General features: G+C 34.2%; 1 protein-coding gene across 7 annotated transcripts in view; it reads left to right on the plus strand.

The window, feature by feature from the left end:
- PRKD1 (protein kinase D1) overlaps positions 1-18,865 on the plus strand; it is a 397,745-nt gene that overhangs the window by 335,785 nt on the left and 43,095 nt on the right. For all 7 annotated transcript variants that reach the window (XM_074289587.1, XM_074289589.1, XM_074289592.1 and 4 more), the window contains 2 exons: positions 3,274-3,346; positions 11,654-11,760. In XM_074289587.1, the coding sequence (XP_074145688.1) occupies positions 3,274-3,346; positions 11,654-11,760 (180 nt within the window). The remainder of the gene's footprint in view (positions 1-3,273; positions 3,347-11,653; positions 11,761-18,865) is intronic.

Genomic DNA, 18,865 nt, shown 5'->3' on the forward strand with positions numbered 1-18,865 from the left:
ATCTTTGAGTTTGTTATCTGTATAGTACAGTACAGATCCATGCTACTCTGAAATTTTATAGTTTGCCATGTTTTTGTTTTTCTCAGGATATTTTTTTCCCAAAGGCAAGTAGAAAAAATAAGCTTTGACATTGATCCCTCATTATTATGGCACAGCATACTGCTTTTAGCCTATTTAGTCACACACACACACACACACACACACACACACACACACACACACACACACACACACACTTTTAAAAATCTAATTTAATGTAATGTCATCCAGTGCTAAAGTTTTCTAACTCAATGGATGTTTTTGTAAGCTTTCATAAGAATTACTTGACATTTAGTATCTCCACAATAAAGATAGAGAGAATTTCTGTAGTCTCAGCTACAAGTCAGCTTACAAAGAGTGTTAGGTCTCTTATGAATCCAAGAAAAAAATGTAGAAAGTAGAAGTTATCCAGGAAAGTGAGTACTTATTTTCCCTTTGAGGTAGTTGCATCCTAGAATAGGTCTTTGTTTACTTCTATTAAATTTGAGTTGTTATTAGTTTATTCCTCCCAGAAAATTTGCAGATGACTATTCCTATTCTAAGTTGGAACAGTCATTTTGAAGAATAGAGGGAGAAAATACAGTTTTGTATCTGAAACTTAAAACTTCCAAATGTTTGAGAAGATTCAAGGACTTGATGGTCAAATGGACCTGACAGGACAGAATTTTGAACAAATTATTTTTGATTGCAAAGGATAAAGGCTAAAAGAAAATATAATAGACATCTATAAAATTGTCAAGGGAATGAATCACAGCATCATGATTATGTTCACCATATCTCAGAATACAAATAAACCCCCTCATTAGGTATCTTCAGCACTGTTGTCATTTATATAGAATAATCTATCCCAAATTAAAATCAGGATTCCCTGATATTTAATGCCCTTTAAACTCTGATATATAATTTTTTTTTTTTGATTTATAATATCCTTCTGATAGTGCCTACGGATTAGTCTGTTTTAGCCTTTGTGTCCAATTTTGAATCTGCTTTCTCCACTTGAGTTCTTGCATATTGCAGGCAAATGTTAAATACTTTATACTAATGGTTCACTCTTAAGGTCTCAGATAATTCCATTAACAGTAAAGAGACATTAACTAATTGCTGCATGAATCTCTGGAATACACACATCCATACATAATGAGAAAAGATCTTAAATTCTTTTCAAATGTCTATAGTTTCAAAGTCACTGTCTTAGCTAGTCTCCTTTTAAATTGTTTTTTAATTCATTTTTTTCCCCTATACCTCATCTCTTGGGAAAGGAAGTTAAGGTAATTTAACTTATCAACTCCTCAGCCTTTAATTCTCACCAATTTCTCTCTCTCTTTCCCATGCCTTTCCTTTGAACTCAATTCATTTCCTTTTCAATCACCCCCACCCCTACCAGGATGTGATTTTCTGAGAATGAGGATTACTTTCCCCAGGGGTGGGCAGTGAGGTTTTAATTATTCTTTAAGAAATAAGGTTAAAGTTACTGAAATGTTGACATTTCCAGTTAGATTTCAAGCCCTCAGTTAAAAGCTTGCAAATAAAAGGACCCAAAGGGTTAGTTGATATGTTGGCTGGCAAAGTTTAGGTTGTCAAAGGCCTCAACACAGTGGAATTATTTGCTGAATCAAATTAAATAAGTTACAGTAAGGATCAATAAAAAATTCTAGATTTGCGATTTTAAAAATCCACTTTACTAGTATCAAATTTAAGTAGTCTGGAAAGGGGGTTGAAAATGGTTAAATAGGATGTGAATTTTTTAATGGATTCCAGATTCAAGTTGCTTCTCTGATATGATGTGATAGCTAATGAATATCTGTGATCTTAGGCTTCATAATCATGCCCAAGCAAAAAAGCCCCTCTGTGTTCTGCTCTGGTGGAAACACATTTGTATTTAGGTTAGATCATCATGTTTAAAGTAACTGGGGACATTTAGCTTAGAGAATAGAAGATTTGTGAAAGTAAGACATGTTTTCATTTTTTTCCCAAGTATTTGAATGTCCATTTCATGGAAAAGAAATTAGACTTGTTTGCCAAGTTGTAGAAAGCAGAATTATTCTAAGTAGATCAAACTTCAAAGAAGTAAATTACAGATTAATATAAAGAAGATATTCCTAACTATTAGACCTTTCGAAATGGAATGTGCATTCTTTGGAAATAGTGAGTTTCCCAGCTCTGAAGATTGCCAAGCAGAGACTGGATGAGCACATATCTGTCGTCTAATTTGAGGATATTCCTGATTCAGGTGAGGAGAATTGAAATAGTTTCTGAGGACCTTTTGAACTCTTGAGATTCTGTGATTTTTGAGAAGTTACCCAGCTTCCTTTTTTCATGGTTCTTAGAAGTTTTCCTCCTTTTCTTCAAGGTAGTTCTTACCTGCACAAACCTTACATCAGTGCCTTTCAGTCATTCCTACTTCAGCTTTTGAGAACCAAGAAGAACAAATGTAATGTTCCTTCTGCTTGATGAAACTTCAGATACTTGGAAACAGTAATCATGATCATTACCTGAGATACTCTTCTACAAACTAAATATTCCTGGTTCCTTCAGCCAGTTAGTCCTTTTTGGGGGGGCATGGGTGGGGGGAAGAATTGCCATTAATGAATTTTTGATGGTTCACTGGATAGTCTCTACCTTCTAACAATGCCCTACTCAAATTCTATTATCTAGGACTGATTACAGTATATTCTAGATGTGATCTGGCCAGGGTAAAGTAGCATGTCCCTTGTCCTGGGCACTTTTAACTCTATTTGTGAAGCTCTTAGATGGCACAGAGGATAGAGCCAGAAGTCAGTAAAAACCTGAGTTCAATTCTGACCTGAGACACTTGATAACATTGTGATCCTGGGCAGTCACTGCCTTAGCTGCAAAATCAGGATCATAATACCACCTACTTCCCAGAGTTATAAAAATCAAATGAAATAACACATGTAATGTGCCAGGAACCTATTAGGTGTTTAGTAAATACTTATTTCCTTTTTTCCTAAATAAAAATTGTTTTGACTTCCATACCATTCTGTTGACTTTTAATACTTAACAACTATGTAACACTAGTATGTATATGATTACTTATACACATATCCATATATGCACATATATAGGTATGTATGTCTGCATATATCTTTTTTGTTTCTGTTTACATGTAGGATACTTCTCATTAAAACATTTTTGAAACATCTATTTTAATGATCAGTTTTGACTTTTTTGCCTTCAGCTAATAGTTGTTGTATACCGTGCTTATACCAACAGGATATTAGTACAGTATATCAGATCTTTCCAGATGAAGTACTGGGTTCAGGACAATTTGGGATTGTTTATGGAGGTAAGGCCATTCACTAAATACTTTTTTAACTTTAAAATTTTTCAACACTTGTGTTTACTTATTGCACTGTTTATTATGCATTATGCTAGCTAGAGGCTAGGAATAGTGATTAAGATATAGTAATTCTCATGTATGCTCAGGTGGGAAAAATGCAATATAAGACATATGTGTCTTACTAAACAAAATTGACATCGATAATGTAATATTTCTGTAAAGGCATTATAAGCATATATGTGTGTGTGTATGATTATATGTATACATATATTCATATATATATATATATAATGCTTGTTTAATGACTAGACATATATACATCTTGTGTATGTGTGTGTGTGTATGTGTATGTAACATATATAAGAAACATAGTATGGTGTTTTGAGATAGCCTTGGAGTTGGAAAGATCAATATTCAAGTCACTATGACTTGCAAACTTTGTAACTATGGGGAATATCTCTAACCATGCAGGCAACTCTGTAAAACTTTCAGCTACAAGTTGCTGCTCTATCAGTGTATAAATTTTCTACATTTGAAATCACAGGTTCAGATGGTTGGATATATGTGTATACACAAAGAAATATGTATATATTTTTGTATATATCACATATTTTAGTATTATGTAATTTTTATATTTTTTTATGAAATGAAACAAGTATTTCCATAACATGGTAGAATAAAAAAAGATGATTACGTATGAAATTGCAAAAATATTATGCAAAATTTGCTATTGCTTTTACATATTTATTTTTCTCATGCAAATTTCTTTTTTTTTCTTCTCTTCACACACACACAAACACAAATATAAAATCATTCTATACATATTTCTGTTTATCAGTTCTTTATCAATTGCCTTAGTATCATTTCAGACATAGTTTAATATTGCTCAATTAATTTAATTCAGTCATCTTTAACCAAACTGAATCAATCAGGACATATTCCATTAAAATGGTCAGAAAATATATCATATAAATTTTCACGTCATTTGAATTTTATGCTTTATTAGACTTTTATATTTTCAAAATTATAGCATTTATTCCCAAGAATACCTAAGTAGTCATCTTATTTTTTTTTTCCTTATGATAGTCTCTGGTTACTGAACTTTTTTCTTCTATTCTTTAAATTCTGTACAAGTCAAATATCTTTCAGTTATTAGTACAATTTTTTCTTTGTTGCAATACAAGTGGCCTTCAGTTTTGTAAACCCATTCTGTTTCTACAGTAATGATATAGTAGTATAAAAGAAAATAGGTCTTTAAAATCACAAAGATTTTAGAGCATTAATTTAGCTGTTGCTACTCTAAACATGAGATTCATGTCTTCCTGGCAACAAATTGAAGATATTGTAAGTAATTGAAACCATATTAATATATTCACCTCAGTACAAAAGTAAACAGAAAATTTAAGGAAGTTGAAGTTAAGTGAAAGAATGGACACTCTTCAAAGAAAAAAAACAACATTTGGTCTTGCTTTGCAGTGTTCATTTTGAGCATAAGCTAAATTGTCACAATAAATATATTGTAGTTTCTGAACCAGTTTTTTGTTGCTAAAAATAAATAAGTAGGGAAATTCTGTGATGAATGTGACAAAATACTCCATTTGAATCAACACATATATTGATACATATATGATAACTTCATTGCAAAGGTTGGTATATAAAAACATAGACAATATAATTAATTTAGAGTCAAAAAATGAAAGTTAAAATCTTTTAGAGTGATCAGAAACTTCAATCTTTATGAACTAAGAAAAAAGTTAAATTCAGGCTGAGTTTCCACCTTAGAGATATTTTATTGGCAAAATTGTCAAAAACACAAAAGGAAAAATGACAAATTTTTGAGGGACTGCAGGAAAACAAACCCATAAATGCCTTCTTCATGAACATATTAATGAAAAATAATTCAGGAAAATGATTTGCTACTATGCCTACAATTTGCTTAATGGAATATACTATTTGACATAGTGATACCATTGTTGGACCATCATCTCAGAGAAATCAAAGAAAGAGAAAATAGACAAAAATATTTACAGCCTCTGTTTTTTTTTTTTTTGGAAGAATATAATCAGAAATTTAAGGTAGTGCCTATTTATTGTGAAACAGCTGAACATATTGTATATGAATTTATTAGACTATTCTATAAAATGAAGTTTAAAAATAATAAAAATAAAAAATTATGGACAGCATGATTACTAAATGAAGTGACTGAGAAGATCCCAAAGCTCCTGACATATAAGTCCACTTTCTTGTTTTTATTTACATTTATCAAATCATTTCAAGAACTAGCACTGAGTCATCCTAATTCTATGTAGTACAGTGAGTTCTGGATTTGAGTTAGAGGTCCAAGTTCAAATCATTTCTTAGCTGTTTACTCTCTGTGTGAATTTGAGGTCATTTTTCTCATTACAAAATGAGGTTGATTGTTCATCAAAGGTGTCAAACCTGCAGCAAGTGCTACAACTCTCCCAAGTGTTCTCTGAACTAGGTTAAAATTAAATTAGGAAATATTTAACAAAATAAAAATATAATAGAAAAACAATGTTACTGTGTTTTTTCTGTATATACAATTTAGTGACATTTGAGATGGATGCCACTAATCTAATGATCTTAAAGGTCTTTCATAGTTCTAGTGTTACAATTTCATAGGCATCTCCGATAAAATTAGAACAGAAAAAGAATTTACTCATGTTTTCACCATTCCTTCATATGTACACAATTACCTGAAAGATATAGAAAATGCTTTGTGGGTTGGGAGGCAGTTAGGTGACAATGTATAGAGCACTGGGCCTGAAGTCAAGAGAATATCAGTTCAAATCCATCCTCAGATACTAGTTGTGTGATTCTAAGCAAGTAACTTAACCTTTCTTTTCCTCAGTTCTGCAGTTCACTGTTTGACTGTGGTAATGCATTTGATTCAGCATAGAATTCAGCATAGAAGAACATTGGTTCTTCTCCCTCAATGTGTTTTCCTTTCATATATTGGCATAAACCAGTATCTCACCCCATTTACCAAGATAAGGTCAAAATGGGTACATGCCCTAAATGTAAAGAGAGATATTAAAGAAAATTAGAAGAACTTGGAACATATTACTTATTATAAATAATAATCTCAATGATCTTAGAAAAATATGTAAAGATATTAGAGATGTTTTATTGTCATTTATTAATAAAGAATAATGAAGAGTGAAATGAGCGGAACCAAGAGAGCTTTATGTATAGTAACAAAAATATTGTTTTAAAAACTTTAAGTGAATAAGTCATTTTGACTCATAAATATCTAAGAACATATATGAAGAAAGATGATATCTATATCTAGAGAAGAAACTGATAAATAGAAATGTCTAACAATAACAATGTAGGATGAGAAAAGGAAAAAAAACAAACACATTTTTATGGCACCTACTATGTCCCAAGCACTATACAAAGCTCTATGAATATTATTTCATTTGATCTTTACAAGAACCCTGAGAAGTAGGTGCTATTATTATCCTAATTTTACAGTTGAGGAAATTGAGGCAAAGATCAGGTAATTTGCCTAGGGTCACACAACTAGTAAATGTCATATTTGGACTCAAATATTCCTGACTCCAGGCCCAAGACTTTATCCATTGTTTCTCTTTTCTGGGAAATATATTCTGTACCTAGTCAATATTGTGAGTAGCCTGAATGTTCATTAAAATGATCATTGGTAGACCTAAATAAGCTATATATATTTTTTTTGTTTTGGGAAGGGTTGTCTACAGAAAGAGTTATTTTGTTTTACCAATGACAACCAGTAAAGAATACAGAAACTATTATTAAGGAGAGATTTGATCAAAGAAGCAGAGTGGTAATCATGAAAGCCTTGGATAAAAAATAGTCCAAGTGATGCCCTTTTATCTAAAAGAATATTAAATGACTTTAAAAGGAAGGCCTCCAACTTACTGCAAGATCTTCTATAGAATTTATTGGAAAACATGGAAGAAAATTGAATAGGATGAGAGGGCATGGGTGGGTAGTAATATTCACCCTTATAGTAAATTAGTACATTGACAAGATCATGGCTCCACTGAATCATTGGATTTTGTATTAAATCAAAATTTCAATACTCTATTAATTTCCATTTTAAAAGCAAGTAGCTTATAACCCTACTAATGTCCTACTTCAGGGGCATATTATGGCAGATAAGTAATCATGAATTCTTTTTTGTTTGTTTGTTTGTTTTTCCTGAGGCTGGGGTTAAGTGACTTGCCAGGGTCACACAGCTAGGAAGTGTTAAGTGTCTGAGATCAGATTTGAACTCGGTCCTCCTGAATTCAAGGCTAGTACTCTATCCACTACGCCACCTCGCTGCCCCCTAATCATGAATTCTTAAAGGCATTTCTAGGTGAACACAAGTTTTTTGAAAGAGATTGTCAGTGTAAATAATAATAGCATTTGTTTAAAAGAATTATTGTGATGATCAAGTGATATAATATATGTAAAATATTATGCAAACCTTAAAGGCATATATGTGTTCTCAGTATATGTATACATATATATTTACATTTAGTTTTTATTTTATTTTTTCTCAATTACATGTAAGCAAAATTTTTTAACATTTATGCTTTTTTTTTGTTAATTTTGAGTCCCAAATTCTCTCATTTCCTTTTGTACCTCACTGTTCTTTGTGAAGGCAAGACTTTAATTTTGAATTATACATGTCCAATTATATAAAATATAGGAAAACTATATATCTATATATAAATATATTTTAAATGCACTTATGTATGTGTGTATATACATGTGTGTGTATGTGTGTGTATCTATATGTGTTATATAGATACACACACATATCTTCTAAATGCACAGAGGCAATTAGAAGGAAGCATAAACAAATAGAATAATTTTGAATGTAACAAGTAGAATTTACTTTATACTTTTTAAAATAAGCAAGGTGAAATAGTCACAGATTCATATTTAATATTTTTGTGTTCTACATATTATAGAAATTATGTTATTTGGTGTTTAAATTAAAAATAAAACATGTGTGTTATGTTATATTATGTATTATTACCAAATTTGAAAGTCTTTAAATATGAGCCTAATCATACAGAATGAATGTCATTTAAATACTAACCTAGCTAAGAAAAAGTTATTTGTGGAATGATGTGAAGGTGTGGGCTAGCTCCTCTGAAGGGCTCAGAATAAGTCCTTGCCCCATGTTGGGTGCCAAAATGTAGAGGTCCAGTTGTCTCTAAGTTATCCTTCCAGACTACCTCTCCAGGCTCAGTGCTGCCTCTTGTATCCTCCCAGAGAATGGGCCTGTGAGAACTCAATGGGACCTGTGAGAACTCCCACAGCCAATGAACTTGCTCCTTTTAAACGTGTAAACGTGTTTCTAGTCCCCATATAATTCTTTTGCAAATCTCATTGGCATTTTCCTTAGCCAGATGTCAGGTCATTATTTCTGTAGCTGCATTTTCTCCAATAGTTCTTTTGACAGCAGTTTGCAAACGTCCCACAAAATCCACAAAAGGTTCATTGGGACCTTGCTCTATTTTAGTGAAAGCTTCCCCCTGATCTTTCTGTCCGTGGAAGGAACCCCAAGCTTTTATTGCAGCCTTAGAAATTTGCTCATACACTGTCATGCTATAATTAATCTGTTCTGAATTCTCTCCATACTGACATTCACCAGCTAATTGCTCAAAAGTGAGTTGTGTGTTAACTCCTGTTTCCAAATTGCAGCTGACTTGGATCTTACATAATTCATGAAACTCGGCAAGCCACAACAGATTTTGTCCAGGTCCTACACATGTCCTTACTATGGAATTCCAATCATTTGGAGTTAGGACTTCATAAGACAAACCATCTAGTAACATTTTAACATAGGCTGATGTAGCCCCATAAAGGGTACAACCTTTTTTCAAATCTTTAATTTTATTCAAATCTAAAGGTGTATATCTTCTCCTTTTTTGACCTACAGAGTCAATCTTTTCAATCACAGGATATGCATGTATAAAATTACTTATATCCTGTCCTTCTCTCTTAGCTTTAACCAATGCTTTTTCTAATCTTGTCATAGGCTGCTTCACATGCGATTCTGTTTGTGTTACTGCCTCTTCCCCTCCTCCTTCTTGCTCCACCCCTGAAGGGTTAATTGAGGGAGGAGATGGGAAATGCTCCTGTTGTTCAGAATTGTACTTAACTCCATTGTTGTCTGATTCATCCACTTCACCTAGTTTAGTCGGATCCTCCCCCTCTGGCTCTTTCTTCTTTTCCTTTAGTCTAACAATTTTTAAAGCCACTTGGATTAAATTGTAGGTATGAAGTGTATTTTTGGAAATTAAATTTAGTTTGGAATTGTAGTGTTCACCTAATTGCTCTCCTACTAATTTCCATTCATCTGGATCCAATTCTTTTTCCAGAGAAAAACAAGGACATATGACCTGCACAGTTTTTAAAAGTTCAGTAATCTCCTCCAAAATTATAATCAATCCTTGGCTTTTCATAACCTTGATAATGCTCTCTAAACATTTTCCTTGAACAGAAACAGAAGGCATTTGCCCCATTTCACTGAAATTCTACTTTAACTCTTTAACAAAGTTTCCTTGTTACTCACACTTCTGGGTAAGAGAGACTTTTCCACTGAGATCTGGATCGGAGGCTTTTCCACTGAAATCAGGATCTTGTCTATCCCTGTTTCGGGCACCAAAATGTGAAGGTCCGGTTGTCTCTAAGTTATCCTTCCAGACTGCCATCTCAACTCAATCTCCCAGCCAGACTAACTCTCCAGGCTCAATGCTGCCTCTTTTATCCTCCTAGAGAATGGACTTGTGAGAACTCAAGGGGGCCTGTGAGAACTCCCACAGCCAATGAACTTGCTCCTTTTAAAGGTGTAAACTCCTCTAAATATGTAAACTCCTCTTCAGAAGTCCAAAGGTGTAAATTCCCCTTAAAGGCCCGAGCCAAAGGTATGAATTCTGAGCTAGAGAATTGCCCAGACAACCTGAGTTATCACCTTGTAATCCTAACAGAATGATGAATTCAATTCAAAAAAAAAAAAAAAAAAAAAATTTGATGATGTTCTATTATAGGATATAACCACCACCTTTACTTAATTTTAATTCTCCAGAAGAAAGGACACAGATTTGGAATCACAAATTCTTGGTTTGAATCCTAGCCTTCCTACCTGCCACCCATGTTGCCTTGAATGAGTTCTGAGCCTTAGTTTTCTCACCTGTCCAATGAAAGGGGACTTCTCTTAGATTCATATAGTTCCAGATCTGATCCCAGTAACTTGATTTTTTGTGTAGTGTATGTTCTCTTTGTATGAGGAAAAGCAAAGAAAGAAATCATTAGGGAAAACAAAGTCCAAAGTATATTCTGGCAGATCAAAATGGATTCAGTTCAGTGACCTCATATTTACTGATTTCACAGACATTCTGGGTTTAAAGGTTTACTATTTCCCTTCTCTTATACATATACAACTTAAGATTCCCAAGCTCACAGATACCCTTTTGCAACTGGTTTTCCATTAGCTTCTAGTCTTTCATATTCTTTCTAACAGTTTCCCTCTCCCTCATTCATACTCTTTATAATGTGCTTTATAAATTCCCTTTATACTATACTTAGTAACTCAGGTAGGGTCATGAATACTGCCATATTTCATCTAGTCCCAGTGTCAAAGTCTTAACCCATGAGACTTCACTATGATCTTATTGGCACAGCTATTTTCCAGTGCTTTTTAAAAATACATATATTTTTTATTTTAATTGTAGATGACTGTGAACTATGTCTTGAAAAATCAGGAAACAGGGAATATCTAAATGAACTTGGCCAGAGAACAGAATCATTTTGAATATGAGTTCATTTTATTAGGGAGATTATTCTTTTCATGATAAGATTCTGGTTTTTACAATTGTGACCTCAGAATATACATTGAAATTTATTTTCCTTTATAATTTCTTGGGGCAGCTAGATGGTGCAATGGATAGAGTACTGGCCCTGAAGTCAGGAGGACCTGAGTTCAAATCCAGATGCAGACACTTAATACTTCATAACTGTGTGATCCTGGGCAAATCACTTAATCTCAATTACCTCAGCAAAATAATAATAATAATTCCTTTCTTTGCTTTTTCTCATAAAATGAAAAGATAAAAAAATAGTCAAATTCATAGAATCATAGATTCAGAGATTAAAGGCTATCTAATCTTCAGAATTTCAGAATAGGAAATTTCTGCACTGTCCCAAATAATATCAACAAATTTACTTGCCAAGATAGATAATCATTTCTTATGTAATAAGGAACAGTTTATTGTTGTGTTAACATTTCCCTTTATCACTTTCTTTTTGTAGGAAAACATCGTAAAACAGGAAGAGATGTGGCTATTAAAATCATTGACAAGTTAAGATTTCCAACAAAGCAAGAAAGTCAACTTCGCAATGAGGTTGCCATTTTACAGGTACTCTTCCCCCTTTAATTTGAGTTATAAAACTAATGTTTGAGGATTTAGCCACTTACTGAAACTATTTTAAAGTGATTTAATATCTATATATCTGTGGCTCAGTTGTATGGTATTACTTTAAAAGAATAGAATCAAAGTGTAGTCAACTACAGGGTAAGAACTGCCTCTTCAGTTCTTTCCTAGGGACAGTCAGCAGGTATGCACAGATAGATCTTTAATTTGAGGGCTTTAATAGTATTATGTCATGAACACTAATTTCAGAAGTAGCATTTCAACATGTGTCCACCATGGACGTGCTGAGACCATTTTATACCACATTATCAATGACCTTGCCTTAATAAACATACCTCCTTTATGCTGAGATAATTATATACCATTGTGTACATCACTGTCAGCAGTATGAGGTAGATGAGTAAAAGAAGCCTGAAAATTAGATCATCTGCATATTATTAATCCTTTAAGTATCTCTCAGTGTGAGTTCTTTTCTTTTTATCTTAAGTCAGTTGCTTTTGCCTCTCATTTCTCCTTCTCTACTACCTCAGATGCCCCTTTTACCCTACACCATTCCCACTCCCCAGTAATAAAAGTCCAGAATCTAGTTTTGAAACAAATAATTTCTTTGTGCATAGTCTATCTAAACATTAACAAACATTAAGACAATATCTCCAAGCAAACGGGGAAAAAAGATTTGGACCATTAGACAGTTATTTTGTGAATTTGATCTATGTTGAGATCTAGTCTGGAAAATTTAGGGCTCCAAATGCCCATTCTCTCTATAATTTGCTTTAATGCTCTTCATGTCTCTTTGCTTACAAAAATATGTCTATGGCCCATTAACCTATGTCATTTATTGTTATGTTCAGGCTATTGTTAGTAAACTAAAATTGAATGATTATATTTAATGCTGATACAGTGTTTAAAAGATATTCCTTTCATGCAATGCTGATTGATATCACAGTGTTCCAGATGCCCCTACTTATTGCTTCAACTATTAACATCTACCTGTTTTCATAGCTCCAAGAAGCAATTTCATAGTTGACTTGTATTAAGTTCATAAACCCAGTAACAGAACTGGAGTGACTAAAAGGTTCTGTGTTTGGGAAGATATTTCAAATAGCTTAATTCTATTATACTGCTGTAGTACCAGATTTTCTACAAGACAGAGCTGAGAAAGTCTTATAATTCTTATAGGAAGTATTTCAATTCCAAAATTGTCAGTTCATATTTTTCCCAATGGTAAGGTAGCATAAGTAGCTCATTAATAATATTAGTTATTATTATTTTGAGACCAAGTTGCTTTGTCTTACCCAAACTTGAAATATATTAACCACTCACGGGCTCATCCCACTATTAAATGACCTGCTTTGTTTCTTATCTAGGTTTATTTGCCCTTCCTTTGACCTCCTAATGGCCTTGTGCTCCAAAGATTAAATAAATTAAATTAGACTTAATACTTTAGCCCTACTTCAGCCATTGAGCTCAAATGATCTATCATCTTCAATAATAAAGATGGCAAGAATGAAGCACTATGCCTAGCTAGTATTTTACATGTATGCAAATGTCTTAAAATTTGAGCATGGGCAAGTTCCTTACCTGTAGATTTCGATTTTACTAAAATTGCAGTCTTGTCTCTTGAATACATTGACTTGTGATTTCTGCAGTGACATTCTAGAAAACTTTTACAAAGCCATTGGTCTTATCACTTCGTGTTAATTTAACACAACCATGATAATCTTTTGTATTTTCAAAAGGATCTGTTCATAACTTTGTGTCCCTTAGTGATGGCCTTCTTAGTGTCTGGCCCCCTGAATTCCCTCCACTGAGACTAAGCTAGCCCAGGCCCCAGGCAAGGATACAATAAAGAATTTGGACTTTAACACCTCACTATTCTTGTGGTGATTACTTGGCTGAAACACAGGCTGGTCCAGAGACCTCAAGAAAACCAACAAGAACACTACATGGAAGGGTGATGGTGAAAACTAGCAAATGAGGGGTGGTGGAGCTGGGCCTTTCTCAAAGGCTCTGATAGCAACTCACCAACAAGAGAAGGAGAACATTGGGTTAGAGAGAAAAGGCAGCTTAGTTTTGGCTGTGAAGTCTGGAGACTATGATGTGTGGCTCAGAATGATCTCTAGGAGTAAAACAAAAGTTTATTGTACGTTCTGGAAGGAAGCTGAAGTCCCTCCAGTCAAGGAAGTGATCAAAAGGAGGAGGCACCTTTTGGAACAGATTTGACACTTTAAATAATCCCTAACGCAAACACACTTCCCACCACTGACCATCATCCTCATTGGCGGAGAGTCTTGCATTCTAAATGCGGCAACTACCTAAGAAATTGAACTTGGCCAATAAGTATATAGTTGTCCATATTTGATTGAAGTAGGGAGAAAATGATGTTATGGGAGGATAGCAGGAAAGGGATTTAGGAATGGCCTTGAATCAATGCTCAAGGACCTTCAGACCTTCCAACTCTGAAGTAGATGAAACCTTATTCAACTTTCACAACTGTCTTGAGAGATCTCACCTTGTCTAGTTTTATTAGTTGCAAGAAAAGATAACAACTTGCACAAAAGAGAGTTTCCTGACCCAAGAATTCCTGCAATACATGAGTAAAAACTTAAGTGTTTATTAAATGCCTACTGGGTGCTATGCACTGGTCACTGTGCAATAATATCAAAGGCCCACTCCCTATTTGTTTCCTTATGTGACAGGTGGTAGTCTAATGGCTAGTTATCTAGATAAGGAGGTGAGATGGTCTCTGCCCTCAAGGGTCTTACATCTTTCTTGTTGAGATTATTGTTGTTTGTCCTTAGTTGATGAAAAGGACTAAAACATCAAGGAGATGATGACATGACCTGAAAGTGAATTGGGTTTAAATGAGGGAGGGCTGGGCAAAGTCACCTGCCTCACCTTCCCCTGCGGAGCCATCTGGGTCCAGTGGCAAGATATAGATCAGGACAAGTGGAGATGGCCCTGGATGCAGTGAGAGACTGAGGCCACACAGCACACATTCAGTGATTAAGGCTTGGTAGCAACTGAGGCAAAGAATATCCTCTTTCACCTAGTTAAAATAAATAAGTAAATGAATGAATCTGGGAGGGGAAACCCCCAGAGTTTCTGGCCAGAGCAGAAATGAGTGTTACTACATTTAACTTAAGGCAATCAGGACCCAAACAATGACCAAATGGGGTTTGGCCTAAGATCTATTGGTGGCCAGTTAGAATCAGATTGGTTTCGGTTTAAGGCCTGGTCCATAAGAAAGAACTCTAACCACTAAATCCCAAAATACCTTGGAAGGGTTGAAGGTGCCAGATAAGAGGGAAAAAAATTGCTTTTAAGAGTATTTGATATTTGGTAGGTAAGGGTATGATACCCTATGGGGAGAGAGGGAGGAAAAGTGGGAAGGAGGAAAGGAAGAGAGAAAGAAAGGGAAAAAAGAAGGATGGAGGAAAGAACGAGAGAGGAAGGTAAGGAGGGAGGAAGAAAAGGAGGGAAAGAGAGAAGGAAGGAGGAAAAGAGGGAGGCAAGAGGGAAGGAAATATTTTCTGTTTTCTCCCTTTTGAAATCATCATCCTGTCTCTTATGCCTTTTGCCAAACTGCTCAGATTGGAGCTGTATCCCCTAAATGAGATTTTTTAATATTCATTGAGGGAGCCAACATAACTCAATGGAAAGAATATTGGATTTAGCACTTTCAGAGAGAACTCAGGTTGAATCCCATCTTTATTGCTTCATATTGTTGTGACCTTGAATGAGTTATTTCTATGTAGCTAAGGTGGAGGAGGTCATGCTTATTTCTAAAATGAGGTCATTGAGTTCAATGACCTGTAAAATTTATCATCCTATAATTTCCTTTTCAACTACCAATAATGTCTGTAACTTACTACTTTGTGCCCTCGAGCAAATCAGTTCCCCTTTATGAATTTCAATTTTCTTATCTTTCAAATGAAGAAGTCAAATATCAAATAATTTCTAAAATCTGTTCCAATTCTAAATCATCATAGTACCTGAAACATAATAGGTGATAAATAAATATTTTTTGACTGATATTCTACCTCTTATCTAATGGGTTTCCCACTACATACAATATGATATTTTAAAACCTTAAAGTTTTAAACCTTTAAAAGTACTTTAAAGTACCATATTACTTTAATCTTAAAATTATCTTTAAAACCCTAAAGTATCATTTTAATGTTATTATTAATTATTGTTGTTGTTAGTATCCCTAAATATTTCCACTCTTAAAAAATTACTTTAATTTTTCCATCTCCTTGAGCTACCATTATTCATTCAGTTAATGAGAATTTATTAAGCACTTACTACATAACAGGAACTTTGCTAAGTGCTGGAGATACAAAGAGAGGCAAAAAACAGTATTCCTGCCCTAAAGGAGCTTATGTTCTAGTGAAGGAGACAATATTCAAAGGATTATTTACAAATAAGATATAGATGATATAAATGGAAGGTAATCTAAAGAGAAAGGGACTAGGGAAAGGGCTTCTTCCAAAAGGTAGAATTTGAACGAAATGCTGAAGGAATAGAGAAACTAGGAAGTGTGGGAGCAGAAACATTCTACACATGAAGGAATCTGTTGTTTGTTTATTTTTTGAGTCATGTTCAACTTTTCATGAATCCATTTGGGATTTCATTGACAAAGATAGTGTAGTGGTTTCCTTCTCTAGCTTATTTTATAGATGAAGAAACTAATCAGGCTTAAATGATTTGCCCTAGTTGATACAACTAGGAAATGTCTGAGCCAAATTTGAACTCAAGAAGATGAGGAAGATCCAGCTACCTGATCCATGAAGGAATCTACTTCAAAAGTAAAATAAGAAGAGTCAGGAAATGTAGTGTCATGTATGAGAAAATGTCATATGTAGGATATACAGCTGATCATGTAATATATGTAAAGGCAAGTAAAGTGTAATAAGACCAGAAAACTAGGAGAGTGTCAGTTTGAAGGGTTTTAAATGCCAAACAAAATATTTTGTATTTCATCTTAAAAGCAATAGAGGGCAACTGTAATATATTAAGTAAAGAGAATGATAAATGATTAAAAAAAATCATTTTGACTATTGAGTAAAGGATGACTTTGGTGCGGGGAGAAACTTGAAAAAGAGTGCTAATTAGGCAGCTATTTTAGTAGTCCATATGAGAAGTGATAATGAGAATGGTAGCTATATGAATTGGTGGTCAAGAAGGAAAGTGATATGTATGAGAAATGTTATATAGGAACAAAATTTTGGAGTGACCTCTTGTAAGGATTCCAGAATGACACCAAAGTTTGTGATTGGGAGAATGGTAGTACCTTCAACTGTAGTAGGGAGATTAGGAAACATAGAGGATTTGAGGTTAAAAAAAAGTATGAGATATATTTTGAACATGCTGAGTTTTAGATGTCTTGGACATTCAATGTCCAAACTTCAGTTAGAACTCAGGAGAGGGATTTTTTCTTTCTTTCTTTCTTTATTATAACTTTTTATTGACAGTACATATGCATGGGTAATTTTTTACATCATTATCCCTTGTACTCACTTCTGTTCCCACTTTTCCCTTCTCTCCTTCCACCCCCTCCCCTAGATGGCAGGCAGTCTTATACATGTTAAATATGTTATAGTATATTTAGGAGAGAGATGCTGGTTATTTATATGATTTCTGGTTATTAAAATATAGGAATCATCTGCATAGACATGATAGCTAAATTCATAAGAACTTATGTGTATGAAGTGGAAGAGTAGGTCATGAGAATTGAGTAGACTAAAAAACTAGGAAGTTAGGATAGTTGAAGTATATATGCTAAAATTTCCTACTACAAGGAAAATTACCTAGATGGTATAGTGCATAGGGCTCAGGGCCCAGAATCAGGAAAACTTATCTTCCTGGTTCAACTCAGGAGTTGCAACAGAGAGAAAGAACAGGAGCAAGAAACATTGAGGAAGGAGAATTTCTTAGGAGTTGACCCCCTTTTTTCTTCATTTTCAAAACCAGACTTTTATTCTTCTCTTCTTCCATTTGATTCTCAGCTTTTTGCATTGTGGCTTTCCAACCACATCACTTCACTGAGTTTGATTTCTCAAAGGTTATCAGTGATCTTTTGACAGCTAAATCTGTTGACCTTTTCTCAGGTCTTATTCTTATGTGACCTTTTTACAGCTTGTAATGCTGTCTATAACTGTAATAGTCTTTTAATTGGTCTTCTTTCTACAAATTTCTTCTCTCCTCTAATATTTCCATACTATCTTCAAATCAGTCTCACTCTGGCACAATTCTGATCGTGTCACTTTCTTGTCCAAAAGCTTTCACTATTCCCTTCCCTGTAAGATAAAATACAAACTACTCAGTTTTTTTATTTAAAGCCCTGCATGATCTGGCTCCCTACCTTATCCCTGTAATAAAATTTCATGTTACTCTTCTACAAACATTCTCTGTTATTATCAAACCAGACTTTTAGTCCTTCTCAAAACTTAGTATTATATTTTTCATCTTTTTGCTTTGGAATCAGCTGTCCTCCATGTCTTGAATTTATTGTCCCCTCGTCTCTGGCTCTCTTTATCCCAATCTAACTATAAGGCTCAGCTTAGGATCCTGAAATACTATTTTCCTGACATCTCCCCAGTTCCCCAAAGTTGTAATGTGCTTTCCTTGAACCAGTTACCTGGCATGTGAGCACCGTCTCCAATTGTCCTGATCTATATCTTGCCACTGAAACCAGATATTTGAAGGAAAAAAGTGAAGCTGATGATTTTGCACAGTTCACTTAAGTCCAATTCATTTGCATGTCATAGCATTACCTCCCTGATGTTATGGTTCTCTTCAAAAACAAAGGACAAACAACTATTCCTAGCATGCGGTAAAGCACTGGCCCTGAAGTCTGGTGCTCTATGCACCTCTCCTGACAAAGGAAATGGTGAACCATTCTGTGTCTAAACCAAGAAAATCCCAAGTGGTGTCACAAAAAGTTGGATACAACTGAGGAGTTGAATTTATCCTTCCATTTCCTTCATCCCTTAGTTAGAACACAAGGTCCTTTGTCTTTGCATCTCCAGGGGCCAACATACTATTTTTATATAAAGTCTCTACTTACTAAATGTTTGTTTCACTG

The sequence above is a fragment of the Sminthopsis crassicaudata genome, chromosome 2 (genome assembly GCF_048593235.1).
Source record: "Sminthopsis crassicaudata isolate SCR6 chromosome 2, ASM4859323v1, whole genome shotgun sequence".
Lineage (NCBI taxonomy): Eukaryota > Metazoa > Chordata > Mammalia > Dasyuromorphia > Dasyuridae > Sminthopsis > Sminthopsis crassicaudata.